The 23,537-nt window shown below is 37.5% G+C and overlaps 1 protein-coding gene across 1 annotated transcript in view; it reads right to left on the bottom strand.

Annotated features, from left to right (window-relative positions):
* Positions 1-23,537, bottom strand: part of LOC124556487 — a 237,195-nt gene that overhangs the window by 7,325 nt on the left and 206,333 nt on the right. The window contains exons 14-16 of the mRNA XM_047130442.1: positions 14,795-14,885; positions 14,507-14,661; positions 1,545-1,669 (exon numbers count right to left, since the gene is read on the bottom strand). Of these exons, the coding sequence (XP_046986398.1) occupies positions 1,545-1,669; positions 14,507-14,661; positions 14,795-14,885 (371 nt within the window). The remainder of the gene's footprint in view (positions 1-1,544; positions 1,670-14,506; positions 14,662-14,794; positions 14,886-23,537) is intronic.

Raw genomic sequence — 23,537 nt, 5'->3', positions numbered from 1 at the left:
AAATTTGTATTTTACGTGCCCAATCGTTAAAGCGGCAATAAAATAGTATACAGCGATATTCTTTTCATCGATAAGCATTTACAGGGTCATAAAAACGCGAAGAGTACCTAGTACTCTAGCCGCGACAGCGCCAACTTAGCCTGTATTGACTACTACCACCATTCGGAAGCGCTGATGAGTCGCTGCTTGAGTATTGGATATTCTTCGTGTCTTACTATCCGTCTCAGTGGGTATCGATAAAGCGAATATTGCACTAGACTACTTTAGGACCGCTCTGTCCATTAAGTACATAAAATTCCTCGGTAAAATTTTTTTATTTGTGACGGGAAACAAACCAGCGATTTCTGTCGACAGCGGGTGTTGCATGAAGGACTTAATGAGCAGTATTTATTTGGGCCGACTTCAGCCACACATTGCAACAAGACAACTGGAAACACATGCTGAAACACCTGAGAATATGCGCCTGACGACTCTTATGAGGGACACCCAGTACGTGTACATGGTGCTTCTGTGATGATGTTACAATCTGTCAATTTGCAGTATGAGACCCTGTTCTGGAAATGACGGGGTTGGAAGTTATAAGCGAAAATTTTTTTGGTACCTCTGACAATGAAATACTGGTACACGTACTGGTACTGTTGTTGCTGAGATTGTAAAATAGACAATTTCCAAAGGTGGTAATATGGACCAAAACACGAAAGAAACATCTAATAAACAAGGGCTTTTGAGAGCTATAAATACTTGTTCATCGGAATGAGAACATATTGCTCTTATGGTAAGCATTTTAGAACCCATATTTCTTGAACTTTTTTCTTGTTTTGGTCCATACTACCACCTCTGATAGTTATCTGCCCTACAATCTTAGCAACAACAGTACCACTATTGGTATATGTATTTCACCGTCAGAAGTATCAGAACGATTTTCACTTGCAAATTATGACTCCGTCATTTCCGGGCCAGGGTCCCTTACCCCAGATTGATACCTACACCCTTCTTCATGACACCTGAAAATTTATAACATCTTCACAGAATCATGTATAAATTTTGTATACATGTTTCTACACACACACACACACACACACACACACACACACACACACACACACACACACACAAACACAAACACACACAGAAATGTTATTTTTTTCTCTGTCAGTGTTTAGTTCTCAATGAGTGTTTTACAGTGGCTTCCCCATTTTTATTACTTTAAAAATACTCATCCAGCTTATCAAAAATTTTGTTTGATTTTCGCAAGTATGTTTTGATACCTAGTAATTTTGATACTAAGGGAAGTTGTTAATCAATATTAACTCATTTATTTTACATCTTCCTATTTTACAGCATTTAATTTAAACAATCCCCATCATTACTTGTATTTGACATGTATCTCTCATATACTCTGAAGATAAAGACATTAATTGTGTACTTGTGACAGTAAATTTTAGTTAATGTATGTTCTAATTAAATTTAATTTTAATGTATATAGCACATAAATACTTGAAAACAATTTAAACTTTTCTGCTAAAAGATGCTAATATACTTACTTTCTTGTTTAGTATGAATTTGCTTGCACAGTGCAATTGATGAACGAATTCCATTGGTAGGCTTTGGAAGCCATATTTCTTTTTGGTTCAAGGAAAGCGTGTTAGTGTTATTTAAGTTGCTCTGTCTGCAAAATAAGTAAGTTAATGGAAACAGGAATGTGTGATTTACATGTCACTAAGCATACTTATGCTCTACAGTCATGATGTAGTTGCAGTTATTTCCAACTTTCACAGACATGTCAAGAGCCCCCACTTGGAAATGTAAAACCCCCAAAAAAGATAGCAAAATTTAGAATTGAAACCGATTAATCATAGTTCTATCTCTAAACATCAACATGTCATTCACTTTGAGCTGTAAGTTTTGTTGGTCAGCTCCCTTGCAAGTAAATTAGTATTATATAATGGTCAGAAAGATGTACAGCCTTAACACAGAGGGACTAAAAAATCACACTACCTGGATATACTAACTGCAAACATACTGTAAAGTATGATAGTAAGCAAATGAGTAAAAATATCTTGTTCCTTTCCATATCACTGGCATATGACTCAGTTATTCTGTTTAAGCTATGTACGTTTCCGTTGTTATTTGCCTGTGCATACCACGAAAAGTGTTATATTTGGTTACAACAACTGCTTATTTAAGATTTGTAGGATTAAAAACAGCCAATAAACCTTAACATGCGTAGTAATTATTATGTGTTAATTCATGTTCCATAGGATCTGTGGCATAGTATAAGTCAGTAAGTGACATGTTTAAAAGGATTGTCCAGACTTGCTGCTGTGTGAATTTTTATTTCTTTCACTTTCACTAGGAGGAAGTTATTGTCTGTTCTACGTGATTATGGAGTAGGAGGCAAACTTTTGCAAGCAATTAAACGACTTTACATGGATAGTCAGGCAGCAGTTAGAGTTGACGGTAAATTGAGTTGATGTTTCAGAGTAGTTTAAGGCGTAAGACAAGGCTGCAACCTGTCTCCACTGTTGTTCACATTATTTATGGATCATATGTTGAAAACGATAGACTGGCTGGGTGAGATATGTGAACACAAAATAAGCAGTCTTGCATATGCGGATGACTTAGTTGTGATGGCAGATTCGATTGAAAGTTTGCAGAGTAATATGTCAGAGCTAGATCAGAAATGTAAGGACTATGGTATGAAGATTAGCATCTCCAAAACGAAAGTAATGTCAGTGGGAAAGAAATATAAACGGATTGAGTGCCAAATAGGGGGAACAAAGTTAGAACAGGTGGACGGTCTCAAGTACTTAGGATGCATATTCTCACAGGATGGCAAGACAGTGAAAGAACTGGGAGCGAGGTGTAGCAAAGCTAATGCAGCGAGCGCTCGGCTACGATCTACTCTCTTCTGCAAGATGGAAGTCAGTACCGAGACTAAGTTATCTGTGCGCCGTTCAATCTTTCGACCAACTTTGTTGTATGGGAGCGAAAGCTGGGTGGATTCAGGTTACCTTATCAACAAGGTTGAGGTTATGGATATGAAAGTAGCTAGGATGATTGCAGGTACTAGTAGACGGGAACAATGGCAGGAGGGTGTCCACAATGAGGAAATCAAAGAAAAACTGGGAATGAACTCTATAGATGTAGCAGTCAGGGCGAACAGGCTTAGATGGTGGGGTCATGTTACACGCATGGGAGAAGCAAGGTTAACCAAGAGACTCACGGGTTCAGCAGTTGAGGGTAGGAGGAGTCGGGGCAGACCAAGGAGAAGGTACCTGGATTCGGTTAAGAATGATTTTGAAGTAATAGGTTTAACATCAGAAAAGGCACCAATGTTAGCACTGAATAGGGGATCATGGAGGAATGTTATAGGGGGTGCTATGCTCCAGACTGAACGCTGAAAGGCATAATCAGTCTTAAATGATGATGATGATGATGATTAGTTTCACTACAGGTCTGTTTTGGATAAAATGCCATTACTGAGTGACCTGTAGTACAATGTAAATGACATTATTTTCATTATATAATTTTACGATATAGTAGGACATTGAGCAAAGATTGCTACTTACATGTATATTGCCTAGATGAATTAATATACATATAATGTTGTCAGCAACAGTATTTTAATTGTCACTCTCTGTCTGATGAATTAAGGTATTAATTAATTTGTTGTGACTATCGTTAGAAATCTTTGCAGCTACAATGATATTTACATTATTTGGTTGTGTGTACACCTATCGCTGTTATATGTTTATAGTAATCTATATTTATAGCAATCGTAAATGCTATTAATTTGTAGGAATTTATTGGGTAGATGTTTTTTATTTGATGTGTATGCTTACGTTAACTTCTGCTTCGTAAATTATGACATTCTTGTCTTTACTGCATTGCCACTCTACATATGTTTCCAGAGTATATGTATGAGCAAAATGTTAAGGATTTATTTCCGTCTGCATAGTCTTTGGCTGTGCACTGCACTAAAAATTTATCTATTTCCTTTTCCGAGTATTTCATAAAAATTTTAAATAATATTTATGTTTCAGATCAGTCTGTTGTTCGATATGTCTTGTGGTTATGTGTACACATATTTCAGGTTTCTTGAGAGTGTTCATGGTAGGACTTTTCGGAAGTTTATGAAGTATCTGCAATGCATATTCAGTTGTATCTATTGTGTGTTGAGGGTCTTTCCGATGGAGAATAAATTTCCATTGGTTAGTATCGCTATTTTGAATGAGTTGTTTAAGCCATGTGAGAAAGTTTCTCCCAGTCCAGTCTATGTTGAAATTATTACAGCTATGACATGTGATTTTATATATCCCAGGCTTAGCATAGATTGGTGACTTTGTGTTACCTGATTGTAATTTCACTTTGAAGTTGTTACTGGTCCATAAAACTAGCTGTGTATTTCTAGGTCTGAATAAAGCGTCAGTTTTCGCCTACGTTGGAGAGATTTAAGCAGTTGGTATGTATTTTGTTTTCTTTCTAGATACTGTTTCTTTGATTAGCCGTATTTCACTGTATACTGTGTTGGGCTTGGGTGTCTTGTATTTATTGTACAATTTAGTGATGATGTTGAGAGCGAAATTGTTTTTATGTACTGTGTATACCTGTGTGTCTATCTCTTTTTCAGTTGGTAGAGTCACAGCAAACATGTATAAATTTTAAAAAAATACTAAAACTCATTTATATTTCTAGGCAAATGCAAGTCATGCCAGAGACAGAGGCGGAAGTAGGAAATGAGCCAGTATGTCGCAGGTGGTCACGTCATCAGCACAGTACTACACTGTCTGAAGAAAGGAGACTGTGACAGAAAACCAAAGGAAGCAGGACAAGCATATTCGTTAGCTCAGGAGACATGTTACAAGGAACGTTATCTCTTTCACAAGAGCACATACTGAGGAACTAACACAGCTGTTAACGGCCTGTTCATTGAATCTAGAAGAATAAGGACAACACCAGCAGTCATCATGAACTACGTCTTGCTTCATTACCTCATGCTAGCTCCCTTTAAATACTTCAGCTCTTAAAAGGAGATGACCATTGAGATCGATGGCATTCACAGCAATACCATTCGATTCCTTGATTACAATACTGTAGTGAATCTATGTCCTAGATGCTCCAACGCAGTAAATGAAATAACCACAGACTTACTCAAGATGATTGCCTTCACATGATGAACTTCATGCTGCTCGCCGCTACCATGTACTGATGGAAGAATGGACTGTCTTCTGAGAACTCCACATCGCACAGTGCTGCCAATACTAGACTTCAACGCAGATACCAGCAGCTGGGTCTCTTGGGGTCCACGTTCCTCTTGAACAATCAGGCGCCTATCAGGAGTTAGGAGGTGAGCCTACCACGCCACTATCGACACCAGATACACTGTGGATGGGTCATCAAGGGTCGTCATAGAATTCGGAGAAGGACCAAGTAGACTCCAGCAGTAAGCAACCAGAACTATTTCACGCTGGGCAATGGTCTCAGCTGCTTGCCGGAAGTCTGCAGCAGCGCCAGGGCCACTGACATTTTCTCTTAGCCGTGCTACCACTGAGCTGAGTCAATGGACGTCAGCTAGAATTCAATACAGAACTGAATGAGCAGCAGCTGAGACTGGTGTGAGAGAACGACGACTTGTAAATATTGCGACTAACAGATTGAAATCTAATAATGTTTTACAGGCGTCGTTGACACTTCACAGGTTCCCAACAGCTATCCTCACTTCACGCAGAGGTGTCTCCGCTCGGCTTTCTGTAATCTGATGCCAGGCGCGTGCACTCCGGCGAATTTATGAGATGATTTGTCTATGGAAGTGTTTGTCTCCAACACCTGGAGTTCGAAAATAGTTGTCTGCTTCTACGATGTTCACACATTGCAGCGGTAATCGCAATGCGGTAAGCACAAAAGTCATTTTTACTTTTTCTTTGCTTGTGATATGGCAGGTTTAAGCAGATATATGGACGTGCTATGTCCTACGGAATGTTGCTGCATGGTGTCTAAGCTAAAGTGCGCAGCAGGACATTCAAAATATTATATGAAGGTAAATGAAACAAACTAATTTTAAAATTGCTGAATGTGTATATTAACTACTAAACAGTTTGACAATGGTGTCAGTTATGGTAGCTTGTTGCTGGGAAGTCACAAAAAATATGATTCCATTTGGTGCCATTGGGAATTTGATATGATACCAAATACACTACATGCAAAAAGCTGGACTATAAAGTGCAACTTTAACTATTTTAGTTTTCTTTTGATACATTAATTGGTCATACTATTATTTTCATATTCTATATTGGCATAATTTACCAACACATTTGCTGCTTTAGTAAAAATTCGTAGTTTGTTTATCAGATGATTCGCAACCATAAACCACTTTCAGAGGAAGAAGTATTGTTGCTTCCCGAAGTGATTTATCTGCTTTGGACCTCGATATGACTCATATGGAGGAAGATATTGAAACTTCTAAGCAGTGGAACCCTACTACATTGCATAAACAGTTTGTTCAGTCATAAAGTTATGTTTGAAATTCTGGACACTCAAGACAAAGTTGAAGATAATGTTAAAGACTATGTTACTATGGCTTCAAGTTGGTTACTTGACAGTTCAAACCATGCAGCACATCATTCGGCTCAGAAAATTCAATGCCGCGAGCTTCAGTGCAGAATGAAGGATATGAAAGAAGTGTATAAATCACATAACGCAATTTTCTCAGACCCTTCAGAAGATGAACTAAAAATGGTTCAAATGGCTGTGAGCACTATGGGACTCAACTTCTGAGGTCATCAGTCCCCTAGAACTTAGAACTACTTAAACCTAACTAACTAACTTGCAACCGTAGTGGTCTCGCGGTTCCAGATGGTAGCGCCTAGAACCACATGGCCACTCGGGCCGGCGAAGATGAACTGATACCTCTGCAGTTTCTCAGAGCAATATTTAGTGATGATATTATCCGCTATCTCGTCGATCAATTTAACCTATGCTGTACACAGAAATTGGTATATCTTTGGATACAAATGTCCATGAAATAAAACATCTTGCGATGCACATTTTGGCAAGTGTTGTGAAAATGCCTAGTTACAGAATGTATTCGGCAGAATCTACAAGATTTCCTCCAGTAGGTAACTCGCTGCCTAGGAACGACAGTACTAAAATGAAACAGAGAGACGAACATGATTACAACAAGCTGTTTAAGGTAAGGCCATTTTCTGACAAGATCAAACATAATTTTCACTTACTGAACCTGAGGAAGATAATTCAGCAGACGAATTAATCATTCCTTTCAAAGGTCTTTCATCTCTGAAACAATATCTAAGAAACAAACCACTCAAATGTGCTATAAAGTTTTTGCCCATGCTGGTTCCAGGGAAATTGTGAACGATCTTGAAATCCATCATGGGAAAGGAACCATACATAATGATACAGGTCTTGAAATAAGTGGTGACATAGTGGTAAGGCTTGTAGAAGGACGACCCAAATATAAAAATTTAAAATATTTATAGGCAACTGCTTAAACTTTTACAATCTTATTTCTGCATTGAAAGATCTTAAAATCTTGGCTATTAGAACTGACAGGCCCACAAGACTTCATGAGTGCAATCTAAAAGTGGACATTGAGCTGAAAAATCAGGGACAAGGATAATATGATTACAGAACTGAACCAGTAAGGGACATCATAGCAGTGAAGTGGTATTATAACAGATCTGTTGACCTTGTATCGTCATACAAATGAATAAATCCAGTGGAACCTATGAAACATTGAGCAGTGGGAGGACAAAAATATATTAACATTCCAAGGCCAGCCATTATTAGAGAATATAACTGTTTTGTGTGTGGAGTTGACCTACAGAACATGCTGGTTCCCATGTATAGGAGTAATAATGGGGTGAAAAGATTTTATCTAAGAATCACATTCCATCTCATTGGCATATGTGTTGTGAATGAACGAATCCTACACAGTCGACATTTCAGGCAAAGAGGAATTATCAAACACAAGTGTCTGTTGGTTTTTTGGTGTGACATAGCTCATGGACTACTAAAAGCAGGTGATACTTTGATGAGAATGTGAAGACACTCATCAGATGACAGTCCATGGCCAACAGCTATGAAGAAATGAGCCTCACTCATTTCCAGCCCAGTTGATGACGTAAAGTATGACAACACTGGACACTGGCCAAAGCACCTGGAAAACAAACAGAGATGTAAATTGTGCATTAAAGCACATTCTCGAACAAAAAGCATTAAATGTAATGAACCTCTTTGTTTCACCAAAGACAGGAACTGTTTCTTAAATTTTCATGTAAAGTAAGAAACATGCTACAAAAGGCATTGTTAAATTGCTTTGAAAAGCGCGTTGAATTGTATTACATATTATTTTTCCTTATCCTTTAGTAAACTGCGCTAATTGTGTAATTAAAATTTTTAGTCAGGTGCCATCACCAGACACTGTGAAGTCCCAAACCCCTGACTGCAGGAAACAAATACTACATAATTAAGCCATATGGAGTCATGCCATACTTCCCTCCAAAAATTAAAAAATATGCTTATCAACGTACATTAATGTAATCATTATGTATGGAAATATGTGAAAAAAATATTTTTTCACTACCGGTAATTAATTAAATTTGGGCTGGAAAGGGTTAATTTGTAATTAAGAGAACCTAGAAAAATGTTTGGACCAGAAAACGGAAGCACGTACATTCTTACTTTATTATGATTAATGAAGGCAATATTCTGTGAGGTAAACACTGTAGAGATGAAGGATGCATTGTAATATACTGAATTTGTCAAATTTGAACACGTTTTTGTACAATAAATTTATAGAGGCTAGTATCTGCAAACATTATAACTCATGATAAGCTTTTTTTTTATTTTTAATCACATATGGCTTCTACCCTGTGAGCTTCTGAAGTATTCAGTACGTCAGGAAGGACCTAAATTTTTCTGTACAATTTTAGTCATAACACTCAGGGTGTTATAACTCAGTTTATTTCATTTTGTTTGTGTTATTTTGTTATGCAAAATACATATGTAGATCTCACCATTCAGTTATTTTCTTTCTTTGCAATGAAAAACCTGTTTCTCTTTACTGAAGTACCTTTTTATGCTCAGACGAAACATGACGTGTTTCTTTATAGCCCTGGCTGTGTACCAGTTGTAAAATTTTGCTTTTCGAGTATATATCTAAACTGTATCCATTATTCCGCTCACTTATTGTATTTAGAAATCTCATCCAGTCATTCATTTATACATCTCGTTCCAGGAGTTGCATAAAAATGGAAAGCTATCAGAGATGTTGAATAAACCTGGTTCTAGATTAACAGGGAGACACATGCACTCCAGGTAGTTTCTTTTAGTACACTAACAACATTCTTAACCTAATCTACTCACTGTGATAAATATATAAATTACATCTAGATTACTTTAAATTATCATGGTGCAAAAAAGTGGCCAGTTTGAAAAATACTGCTAATCAAAGTTGTCAAAGTGTCAAATGGAACTTGAAAACCTGTGTTCAAATATCTATATGTTATAAAAATATATGAATGCATGTATTTGTGTATGTTCAACATCACTTCCTGAAGTACTGGATTGAAACTTGGACCTGTACTTCGCCATATTCTGAGAATTACTGTGAACACGAACTGTAAATGGTTGCAAAAACACACTTGACCTATTAGCCACTAGTAATCCTGATCTAATAGAGAGTGTCATGACGGATACAGGGATTAGTGAACACAAGGTCATTGTAGCGAGGCTCAAAACTACGTATATCAACTAAAACCACTAAAAATAAACGCATAACATATCTATTTTAAACAGCATATAAAAATTCGCTTGATGCCTTCTAAGAGAGTGTCTCCATTCCTTCCAGGCTAAATATGTAAGTGTAGACCAGATATGGCTCAAATTCGAAGATACAATATCGACAGCAATAGACAGCAATAGACCGTATAAGTTAATAAGAGACGGGACTGATCCACCATGGTACACAAAATACGTCAGAACACTGTTGCAGAAGCAACGAAAAAAGCATGCCAAACTCAGAAGAACGCAAAATCTCCAAGACAGCCTAAGTTTCACGGAAGCTCGAAATTTAGTGCGGACGCCAATGCGAGATGCTTTTAATAGTTTCCACAATGAAATAATGTCTCAAAATATGGTAGAAAACCCAAAGAGATCTTGGTCGTATATAAAGTACACCAGTGGCAAAAAACAGTCAATACCGTCACTGCGCGATAGTGATGGAAATGTTACCGATGATGGTGCCACTAAAGCGGAACTCCGTAATTCCTTCACGAAAGAAGACGAAGTAAATATTCCAGAATTCGAAACCAGAACAGCTGTTAGTATGAGTGACATAAAAGTAGATATCTCAGGTGTTGCGAAACAAATCAATTAAGAAAGGCAAGTCCTTCGGTCCAGATGGTACACCAATCAGGTTCCTCTCAGAGTATGCAGACACATTAGCGCCTTTCTTAGCAGTCGTATACAAGCGCTCACTTGACGAAAGTTCTGTTCCTAAAGACTGGAAAGTAGCACAGGTCACACCAATATTCAAGAAAGGAAATATGAGTAAGCCATTGAATTACAGACCCATATCACTGACCTCAATTTGCAGTAGGATACTGGAGCATATACTGTACTCAAACATTATGAATCACCTTGAAGAAAATGAACTAACTGATACATAACCAACACGGATTCAGAAAATATCGTTCTTGAGCCAGATAGTTTGAAGTAATGAGTGCTGTCGACAAGGGATCTCAGATTGATTCTATATTCCTAGATCTCCAGAAGGCTTTTGATACCGTTCATCACAAGCGACTATTAATCAAATTGCGTGCATATGGAGTAGGCCTATCGTCTCAGTTGTGTGACTGGATTCGTGATTTCCTCTCAGAGAGGACACAGTTCGTAGTGATAGACGGTAAATCATCGAGTAGAACAGAAGTGCTATCTGGCATTCTACAGGGTAGTTTCATGGGCCCTCTGCTGTTCCTGATTTATATAAATGATTTAGGTGATAAACTGAGCAGCCCCCTTAGATTGTTTGCAGATGACACTGTTATTTACCGTCTAGTAAAATCATCAGACGTTCAATTCCAATTACAAAGTGATCTAGAAAGAATTTCTGTATGGTGCGAAAAGTGGCAATTAGCACTAAACAAAGAAAAGTGCGAAGTCATCCACATGGGTACTAACAGAAATCCAATAAATTTTGGGTATACGACAAATCTCACAAATCTAAGGGCTGTCAATTCGACTAAATACCTAGGAATTACAATTATGAGCAACTTAAACTGGAGAGACCACACAGATAATACTGTGGGGAAGGCAAAACAAAGACTCCGCTTTGTTGGCAGAACATTTAGAAGATGCGACAAACCCAGCCAGACAGCCTACATTACACTTGTCCGTCCTCTGCTGGAATATAGGTGCACGGTATGGGATCCTTACCAGGTAGGATTGACGGAGGACATCGAAAAAGCGCAAAGAAGGGGAGCCCGTTTCGTGTTGTCGCGCAATGGGGGTGAGAGTGTCACTGATATGATACGCGAGTTGGGGTGGCAGTCACTGAAACAAAGGCGGTTTTCTTTGCGTCGAGATCTATTTACGAAATTTTAATCACCAACTTTCTCTTCAGAATGCGTAAATATTTTGTTGACACCCACCTACGTAGGGATAAATGATCATCATAATAAAATAAGAGAAACAAGAGTTCGAACGGAAAGATTTAGATGTTCCTTTTCCCCACGCGCCATTCGAGAGTGGAATGGTAAAGAAGTAGTATGAAAATGTTTCGATGAACCCTCTGCCAGGCACTTAAGTGTGAATTGCAGAGTACCCATGCAGATGTAGATGAAGGTCTGGAATGAAACACTATCTCTCAGAGGGGTAGGGACTATATTCGTCCACTATTTGAGAATTAGAGCACTTAGCTACTTTCAACTAACTTTATACATAATTTCGTACCTTTACGAAACTTTTTCTCACTGGAAGGAAAGAAGTTCATTGCTTACTACATTTTCCATGTTCGTGTAGTAAACTGCAACATAAGACTCGACGTTTGAATTTATTCCTGCTTTACTATAATTCTATTCGCAACGTATTTTGCAGACAGCATCCACAGATACCACTAAATGCGTTTGCAAAACTATGTTATTGTACGATACATATTTCAGGAGATGTGTAGTAGTAGTAGCTTTATTCATCCGTAGATCTCTTTTGACAAGGATATAGGACATATCAAAGTATTTACAGGTTTAGACCAATTTAAAATGAGCTACTTCGTATACACACACACTTACAGACTTCTAGTTAGAGACAATCATTAGCTTTAGTCCTGGTACACAATACATTTTTTACAAATAACTTTTTAAATTATGTAACGCCACACTGATCACTCTTATCTCACTATCAGTCACTACACACACTATACACACATTGTTTCATAACACTTCACTCACTACACACACACACACACACACACACACGCGCGCGCGCGCTGGTGATCTCTGGGCCATTTTCTGTACCACAACTTCCCATTTGCCATTCTGAAAAACTTAAGTCAACATCCCTCTATGATGAGTGAGATGTGAGCTCAGAAAGAGGAGGAGGTGTTAGTATTGTGCTATGCATAGCTTGGGGGTAAGTTTTTCTAGAAAAGGAAAAAAAAATAGTGTAAAGGTGTTATGTGGAATGTTGGATGTTTTATAATCATTATTATTATTCATAAATTTATGCAATCAATAAAAAATAAAATACAACCATCATATTTAAAGTTCACCTATCTCTGTCAGTGAGTTTGGTTCTGATCCACTATGGTGCATAGCTGATGAAGTTTGCATATGAACCTATACAGTGTGATAACAGTGCATGCTTTAGGATGTTTTGTGGAGGTGATTATTTCTGATAGGCACATCATCACATTTTTGTTTACAGATTTGAAGACAGTAAGAATTATGAATGAAGTGCATAATCTTCAAATGAAAGACCATTAAGTGAAAGACTTTCCAGTGAATGCAGCTTATCTGTTTGAAGACAGTTAGCTCATTACCTCTAATATAAACACCACTGCCATCAAAGTGACTGCTGTAGTTAAAAATGTCTATAGTTTACAGTGTCAACAAAATATTAATTGTGAAATTACAATTGCTAAACCAGTGGAGCACAGTTCTGCCCTTTGGCTTCTACAGTTATAAATAAACATAGGAAATGCATAAAATTCAAGAAGTTTATATATACTATGTCCTCCATTTCACAGCATGTTTGTATACATTGAATGCCTTTGTAAACATAAACATATGTAGACTGTATACTTGTTACTTTGATGACCATGAATCTGGAGTAACATATGGACATATGGCACAATAATGTTCAAATGCAGAAGGCCATGGGAGACATAAGTCAGTTCGAAAGATAGTTATGGACTCGCTTTCTTCAACCATCTCGGATGAAATGAGAGCTGTAACTTTGTGAGGAATAATATGGAATCCCATTGATCAATATTTACAATGTGAAATACACTATATTAATTAGATTGTATGCCATTTGATTTAAACTCTATAAGCATGTCCATGCAGTCATTATATACAATATTGTGTTCCAACAACTGAAATACTAATGATAACGAAATATTTGATGACAGATAGGAAGATAAAGCTACACAACAAAGCAGCTGACTTTTTTTGAGGATATTATGTAGAACAAAATCGAAAAAGTGATTATTTTATAGAGGTCAAGGTAACAACTCACCAAAAAATATAGGTATGGATATGTTGTACAGTTGTTTATAGTGTTTTCTGCTTTATATTCATATATCTGAGCGTGCATTTGTAGATTAGGCTACTGTATATGCTTATGTTTTTCTAGGGCTGAAGATGGTCATTACCAACTGAAATTAATTACCTGATTACAAATAAAGATTGAAATTCAAGACTGAAATTATAATAAAACAAAAAGTATAGGCACTGAGGTGATGATAGACACATAAACAAAAGGAAAAACTTTGTTAGCTTTCAGAGGAATCCTTTTTCGAACTAAAGTACATGAAACACACAGCCCCCCCCCTTTGCCCCCTCCCCTCCCCCCCCCCCCCCCCCCCCCACACACACATGCTTCCATTGTGCCACATGAAATGAATACACTATGCCAAGACAGTAATTTGCAGATTGACTGGAGTCAATAGTTGTGTCAGTAACGTGTTAGCAGGAACTAAAAATGTACATTTAGTTATGATACCAGGTTGCTGTAGCTGTTCATAGGTCATGAGGTAAAGCTAAAGAACTCTCCCTATCATACATTTTTGCCACATACTGTACTTTATCAGGTATTGCCTTACATTATGAATTGTCTTACAATATGAAGATTAAAAATCAGTTTGACCAACAGTAGTTTCATGTGAAAATTCAGTAACACACTCCATAGTGAATGTTTCTGGGTGACTTTCCCAAAACACACTGTAGGAAGAAATATGTCTACTGAATAGTTACTTTTGTAGACGTACCTGCTGTGATCATGAAAGTTTGTAATACCAAAGAGATGTGGATAGCACTCTGAAACTCTCTTCATGGCTCTTACAATTCTGTTGTAAATACAGAACTCAGGTGAATAATGCATTGCATCTTTAATAGGTTTGCCTTCATATTCCCACTTTTTTACCTTGACAGGAAAAATTCAAAATAAACACATTATAATATGTAAAACAGCATAAAGTTTTTGAAGTGTTTACAGTAGCTCAACTGTCTAGATGATGTAGTTTATGTTTACAAAATTCTCCACTATGCATACTTACAAAAATATCAATAGCAAATGCCAATAGTTTAATCCTGCTCAAGGGTCTTCTATGGACTTCTGACTTTGCAGTAGAACTGTTTGATGTGAAGCTGTTGAAGTGAAATAAGTATCAAAATTCTCTTAAAACTACCTATTAAAGCACCATATCTCTTATGAAATATGCATTTGCTTCTCATTTGTAAGTAACACAGATTAAAATTCATTAAAGAAGAAGGGTAGCAGACTGTCTATAGTAGTGATAACATAGACGACATATATATATATATAATGCTTTTTTTCAACAAATTTAACATGCTTTTTGAGAGTTGCTTTCTATGTAAAATGGCACTAACAACCAACCTGGGTAGCTGACTAATGGGATAAGAACATCAAATAGAACAAAGTGGAAATTATATATAAAAAATCATTAGAAATAGTTACAATCAGGATGAAGTCCATTACAAACAGTATTGCATGGTGCTTGAAAATGTTATTAGGAAGGCAAAAGAACATGTGGTATGCAAATAGAGTGTCTTATTCTCAAGTTAAAGTTTAAAAAAATGGTTAGTTGTGAAGAAAGTGTCTGAACAACAGCAGAAGGTCGAAGATATAGAGTCAAGTTTTAGAAATAGTTTACCATGTGAAAATGTTACATTCTGTTCTCTCTGTGAGGCACTGGACAGATGAAACAAAAAAAAATTAATACTAGGTCTCTTCTTTGATTTAACCAAAGCATTTGTGTTGATCATAAAATATTACATATAAAATGTGTCTCTTACATATGTCTGCTTGTGTCTGTATGTGTGGATGGATATGTGCGTGTGTATACCTGTCCTTTTTTCCCCCTAAGGTAAGTCTCTCCGCTCCCGGGATTGGAATGACTCCTTACCCTCTCCCTTAAAACCCACTTCCTTTCGTCTTCCCCTCTCCTTCCCTCTTTCCTGATGAGGCAACAGTTTGTTGCGAAAACTTGAATTTTGTGTGTATGTTTGTGTTTGTTTGTGTGTCTATCGACCTGCCAGCGCTTTCGTTCGGTAAGTCACCTCATCTTTGTTTTTATATACAATTTTTCCCACGTGCAATGTTTCCTTCTATTATATTGATATCATAAAATATTACTGTAGAAGTTGTCCGCCTGCTTAGCTGAGTGGTAACTTGCTTGCCTCCCAGTGGGGCTGGGTTCGATTGCCAGCTGGGTTGGAGATTTTCTCTGATCGTGGACTGGGTGTTGTGTTATCCTCGTCATCATTTCATCCTCATCATCGACACGCAAGTCGCCGAATGTGGTGCGAACTGAAATAAGACTTGCACTTGGCGGCCGAACTGAATGGGACCTCCCACCTAACAATGCCATACAATCATTTCATTTCACATTTCACTGTAGAAGTTGAACCATTATGGAATAAGAGGAGTAACTCTCAATTAGTTCAGCTCATATTTTGAGAACAGCTATGATATGGATGGAGTCAATTGGGGCATTGATAAGGGGGGGTCATGCCTGAGGGATCAGTGCTGGGACCACTAGGCTACTATTTCGTATAATATGTAAATGATACATCAGGTGGGAGGGGGAGGGAGGGGGACATACATCATGGGTCAATGCTGGGACCACTAGCCTACTGTTTCTTAAAACATATAAATGATATGCCTTTTAATATGACAGGTGATACTAAAGTTTTTCTGTCTGCTGATGACACTTGCTCAGTAGAGAAGGATGGTGAGTGCAACATAGGCAGTCTATCAAATAGTCCAATTCAAGATGCAGATTCACAGCAAAATCACATTAAAACTCTGTTTTTATGGTTCCTAACACACAGTTCAATGAAAAATGTGTTTTTTTTTTTTTTTTTTTTTTTTTTTTTTTTTTTTTTTTTTTTTTTTTTTTTTTTTTTTTACACGGGAGGGATATATGATTAGTGAGCCTGAACAATCCATATACCTAGGTACTGGTATTCAAATAAATGTTACTCTGTCATTTAAAGCCAATATTCATGATCTTGTTCAAAAACTGAATGCTCCTGTATTTAACATCAGAACAATATCTGCAATAAGTAATAGTCCAACATGGAAATTAATCTACTTTGGTTATTTTCATTCACTTTGACAGATAATACTATATTGTGGGTTAACTATTCCCACTCACAAAGGGTATTTTTGGCTCAGAAAATGGCACTTCAAGCAAAATATGGTGTGAGTTCTCAAATCTCTTTTCAAATCCTGTTTTGGAGTTTTGGAATTCTGACACTGGCCTCTCAATATACATTTTCTATAATGTCATTTGTTATTAACAATGTGCACTTATTCCCAATAGTTGGCAACTCTTACTGAGTTAATACTAGATAGAAATCTAATCTGCATTTGGAGCACACCTCCTTCACTCTTGTGCAGAAAGGTGAGCTGTCATCTTCTTCTGCATCTATTTTCAATACCTACCACAACATTTTAAAATCCTTAGCATTAATTCTTGATCTTTCACATCTAAATTGAAGAATTTCCCCATTGATCACTCCTTCTACTCAGCAGCTTGTCATCTGCATGTAAATTTTATTTTATCTACTCTCCCAGAAAAAAAATTGATACCCTCAAGGACAGGATCATTTTTCTGAAAAGTGATCTCACAGACAGTTCATCATTGTTGGAGTATATGATAGCAAATTCACACCAAATAAAACATGGATCACAGTAAAGGGTGCTCAAACAGTCACACCAATACACACTGTATCCCTTCCCCTCCCCATCTGGCAGCAACATAGCATGTATTCTCACATGCAAACTATTATAAAGGTGCCAAATGCCAAAGTGCAATACATTTTCAACCCTGTTAATACGGCTGAAGCTGCTCAACCTATTCATCAGTGGGCCATGGTTGTACCCTAGAATGAATGTTGCAAACTTCGTTCAATTCCAAACTCAGCACAGTTACTGCCTGAAGATCACAACAGTTGGTGCAAACAGAGGACCCCTGAGTGCAATCTGATTACCAATAATGATGACAGATGAGTCACTAACAGTACTGACTCATTCCATGACAATGTAGATTTGCTTCTCACTATGATCATGTAGAACAAAATGCAAAAAAATAAATAAAATACACCTCTATAATACCACAAGAGCACATCCCTAAACCCTTTGGCAGGTAGTGGCACTTTTATCAAGTAAACAAGGTAGCAGTTGCCTGCAGTGCAAATATATTTTTGGAGGAGGGAGATGACAGACTTCAAACAGAAGTAAAGATTGACCTAAACAAAGAGACTTCATCAACTTCACTTCATCTGACATGCGTTATGGTTAATTATGAAGGTATGTGAGACTTTAAAAAAGAAATGAACTCACAGATGACTCATTCCATCAGAATTGTGGAGGAATATGGTGATTTCTTACATCTGAAAAGATCTGCTTTAGTTTCACACTCAAATATCCACAGTATGCTATGCACAACAGAACATTCTATAAAAGAACCTTGAAGCATGTTTAGTGGCTCCTGGAATATTTTAATTCTTGGGTTTTCCATAAATGTGACGCTATTGGTAGGTTAGCTTGCTACTGTTCTGTTGTTCCTATTTCTCTTATAATTCTCACAAACTGTTGCTTCCTGACAGAACTTCACGTGCATTATAATAGTTGTATCATTCATATAAACAGTTTGTTAGAATTCAAATTTGTTTGTTGCAGACTGAGTGAATGGGGAGGGCGGTATGACGTATTGGTCAAATGACTAAATCGTTTCTTCATGCTTTGAATTTTTTCAGTGGGGTTAAGAGCCAACAATGGAGCAGCAGTCAGAATAACTTTTTTCTAAAATTCTTCAGAACAGAACATCTAAAGTAACAGTAAGTAATTTAGGAATAAATGTAACAAATCACAGTATTGTAGAGGCATTGAGTCATCAACAGGTACTTAAACAGGACTGAAAATTTTGCTAGCTTTTGGAGAAATCCTTTTTAGAGCTAGAGCATGTGCACACACACATACATACACACACACACACACACACACACACACACACACACACACACACACACACACACACACACATGTATGACTACATCCAGCTGAATATGGTGTGCCAGGACTGTAGCTCTGCAGTTGTAGCTTTGAGCTATTCACTCATTCTTTCTTCCTGATAGAAAACTACAGTTTTCTGCACACAATGATTAGGGAAATTACAAAACTCATAGAGTCACAAAAAGTAATGAGTGTTTTGGTGGGTAAAGTGTAGTTCGTGGCCAATGGGAGGACAACTGTCAACTGTCACATATTTACTTTGCAATACACACTCGACTGCAGAACAACAGCTTTCATTATAGGATACTATTATCTACAATAGTAGAAGAAATAATGTGATGATTCCAGAACATCTTGTCACAAGATATCACCATATTCAATATCATAAACAAAGTTAATTTGCTCTAATTAAGGTCACATCTTCTGAGATTTGTTTTAATTTTGTAAATCCTAAGTTATTACAATGAAATCAACCATATGCCTTATGGCATTCTTGATAATTCCTGTTCATTATTATAATCTTGTTTTAAGAACAGCACAGTTCTACATTGACAGACTGCAGCTCATACTGTAAAAGGATAGTTGAGCAACCACTGGATAGGTATCTAGCTAGTAGAACAGTTCATGATGGGAGGTGCTTTCCATGGTATACAGTCACTGTAAAGAAACTTCTAAAGAGACAGAAATTACTTTGTAATAGGTGTAGCTAGTTTATAACTAGTTATAGATAGAGAGATGCTGAATGAAAAGGCTGTCATGAGAGCAATTTGTGAAGCCTCCAATGACTATCATAGAAGATTATTGTCAAGAGGTCTTTCACAAAACCCAGAGTAATTTTGGTCATTCATGGAGACTGTTAGTGATACCAAAGTTAGTGTCTAATCACTCATGGATGATACAGGAACTGAAACTGAGATTAGCAAAGCAACTGTAGGAATGCTTACCTCTATTTTCAAATGTTCCTTTACAAAGAAAAAACCACGTGTATTGTCCCAACTGAATTCTTGTAACACTGGAAAGATGAGTGAAACAGGTATTAGTGTCAGTGGCATAGAGGAACAGCTGAAATAGTTAAAACTGAGCAAAGCTCCAGGGCCTGATGGAATGGCTATGAGATTCTATACCAAATTTATGAGTTAGTTAGCTCTTCTGTTATCTATTAGCTATTGCAGACTCCTCAAGTAAAAAAAGAAAATACAAAATGAAATGTGCATGTGGTATACTTGGCTGCAAGTCCCCTAGTGCAAGTCTTTTTATCTGCTGCCACTTCACTGACTTGCACACCATTGATGATGAAATAATGGTGAGAAGAACAAACACACACACACACACTCACACATACACACACACAACCACTGTCCCAAACAGAAACATTACCCAACCCAGCCAGGAACTGAACACGGGGCCCCATGATAGAAAGCCAGCTATGCTAATCACTAAACCAGAAGCTGCTGATGGACCAAAACACAAGTCTTGCCCACCTACTTAAAGGATTGCATAAATGATCCACAAAACTACCATCCAATGTCCTTGACAACTATTTGTTGTAGAATCTTGGAAGATATTCTGAGGTCAAATATAAAGAAGTATCTTGAACAGTGTGACCTTCTCCATGCCAATCAGTGCGGATTTTAAAAATATCTGTCATGTGAAAGCCAACTCACACTTTCCTCACATGACATACTGAAAGCCATAGTTCAAGGCAGTCAGGTAGATGCAGTATCCCTTGATTAATGAAAAGTATGTAACTCAGTATGACACCTATGCTTATTATCATAATTATAATCATATGAGGTAGCAAGCAAAATTAGTCTTTAGATTGAGGACTTTTTGTTCGGGGGGATGCAGCATGTTATCACGGATGAAGAGTCATTGACAGACATAGAAGTAACCTTGGGTGTGGCCCAAGGAAGTGCATTCAAATGGTTCAAATGGCTCTGAGAACTATGCGACTTAACATCTGAGGTCATCAGTCCCCTAGAACTTAGAACTACTTAAACCCAACTAACCTAAGGATGACACAAACATCCATGCCCAAGGCAGGATTCGAACCTGCGACCATAGTGGTCGCGCGGTTCCAGACTGAAGCACCTACAACCGCTCGGCCACTCCGGCCAGCGAAATGCATTAGGTCCTTTGCTGTTTATGTTGTATATTAATGACCTCATGCACCTCAGATTTTTATGGATGGTGCACTTACCTCCAATGAAGTACAGTCTGAAAGAAGCTGCACAAATATTCAGTCAGACCTTGATAACGTTTTCAAGTGGTGTAAAGACTGGTAACTTTCTTCAGATGTTCATAAATGCAAAATTCTTCACTTCACAAAATGAAAAAGTGTATTATCCTATGACTATAATATCAGTAAGTCAATGTTGGAATTGGTCAACTCATACAAATACCCAGGTGTAACATTATGTAGGGGCATGCTATGGAACAAACACATAGCCTGAGTCATGGGTGAAACATATGTCAGACTATGGCCTATTGTTAGAATACTAGGAAAATACAATCAGTCTACAAAGGATACTTCTTAGAATCACTCATGTGACCCATCCTAGAATATTGGTCAAGTGTGGTGGACCCCATATCAAGTGTGACTAACAGCAGATATTGAACATATGCACAGATGTGCAGCACAAGTGGTCACTGCTGTTACCCTGTATGTAATACTTGGATACACAACACAGCATGAGGCCTCCAATGCACTACACTTTTAATATTTCATCAACAGCATCTACATGGTCCAGCCACTACAGGCCACCTGCAGTGGGTCACATGGCTTGTGCACACGGTAGGTCATCAGCTGCACCATCTACTGGAGCCCTCCTCTTTATAAGCACAGAGCAGCAGGTACTTGCCCTCCTATTGTGTTCGTACTTATTGTCAGCAACTGCTTGTATCAGTGCCTGGATTGTTTCTATGTTTGTGTCTGTGTTCTCAACTGTTGTCCACTTTTATGTGGAAGAAGAATAAACTTTGGTACATTGTGGCCATGCTCTTGCTTGGGTCTTACGGTATGATACAGTGACAGGTTTGTTTGATCTGTGGGAGAGTGTCACAGACATGTGTTGTACAGGTGGACTCTTAAAAATATAATTGAACTATTCCAAGAAAGCCTGCTTGCAAAGTTTCAGTTTTAATTGATGACTCTAGGAACATACTACAACTCCCTACACATTGGTCCCACAGGGATCATGAGGACAAGATTAGATTAATTACAGTATGTACAGATCCATGTAAGCAGTTATTCTTCCCATGCCCACAAACTTATGTGGATTTGGGATCTCTGGCATTGTCTCCAGTTACTCAACATCTACTGAGTTACAACAAGCAACATATTCCAATTTTGGAAAAATTATGGCTCCCACTAAGCATAAAACTGTGCTTTGTTCCTTGACATTTTGGTAGTGGATGATGTTGGTAAAGCAAATCTGTTTGGTCTGAAGGCCTTTAATGCTTTTGGTTTTTCATTTCAGGCATGGTGCACCATTTTTCCAATCAGGCTGTGTGGTGATGAAGTGGGATGGCTTCACACAGGAAGATGTGGAAGGACACCCATCATTTGATTGCAAGTGTTAAGCCTAATAATTTTTAGATAGGAGTTTAATGGACAGTCACTGCCAGTTATTACAAGTGAGACATTTTATCAATGCAGGTTCAGTATCTCTAAGTAACTTGGCAGATGTGGAAAAACATTTTGGTTTTGAATGAGTAACAGCTATCCAGCTGGTGTCATTGCTGGTGGGTCATTGATTCAGTATGGATAGAAGTTGTTGTGCAGTCATCTGCAATGGAAAATACAGGATGAAATAACGGAAATGAGAATTGACATAAACTGCTACTTATCGCACAGAGGAGCCATAAAGTGCAGACAGGCAAATTTAAATGGTGACTAAGCTACTGGACAATGTCCTTCTTCAGATGTAGAAAAACAATGAATGTGTGAATCTATTTCTAAATCTGAAGAAGGACTTTGTCCAGTAGTTTAGTCCACTTTAAATGTGCTTTTAAATGTGCTGACTGCCACTCAACACCTCTTCTATGTGGTCAGTAGCAATCTACCCTAAACTGATATTGATATTTACAATAATACACATAAAATATAGTGGAGGGTGATTCTTGAGGCACAAGGTGAGAGAGAAAGGGGTGGAAAAGGGGGATTGTGCTATTCACATAGTCTTATTATACCTGAATTTCTGTAATAGGTAAACAAAAACTAAATTAAATTAAATTGTAATGCTCATACCAATTCATTGTCTCAATTTTAGCATAGATTACTGACTGTTTCTACATTAATTGACTTGTATTCAAGCACTAATGTAACTAACAATTCACTAAGAGTCTTGGACATGTTATTGTTATTATAAGTTCAAGAGACCTGTAAACTATTTATTGAAAGGAAGAAAGATTAGAGTTTAATGACCCATGAGTAATTAGGTAAATAAGTGATTAAAGATGAGGCAAAAGTTGTGATTGGACAAGAATGGGTTGGAAAATGCCCATAAACTTTCAAGGTTATTGTCTTTGAATTTGTCAAAAGTAATTTACGGTAACCAATGAAAATTTCAGTCTGAGCGGCTGGATATTGACTTAAACCACACCCCTGCCGAATGCAAATCCTGTGTCTCACTACACTGCTGCCATGGTCAGTGATGAATACTTCATTAAACAATGTGAGATTGCATATTAGATGTCTTCCTGTCTTCACTTAGCCATAAAACTGTTATTGGGTTCACTAAGGTGATCCTCACTTT

The sequence above is a fragment of the Schistocerca americana genome, chromosome X (assembly GCF_021461395.2).
Source record: "Schistocerca americana isolate TAMUIC-IGC-003095 chromosome X, iqSchAmer2.1, whole genome shotgun sequence".
Lineage (NCBI taxonomy): Eukaryota > Metazoa > Arthropoda > Insecta > Orthoptera > Acrididae > Schistocerca > Schistocerca americana.
This window is presented reverse-complemented; position numbering and strand designations above follow the sequence as displayed.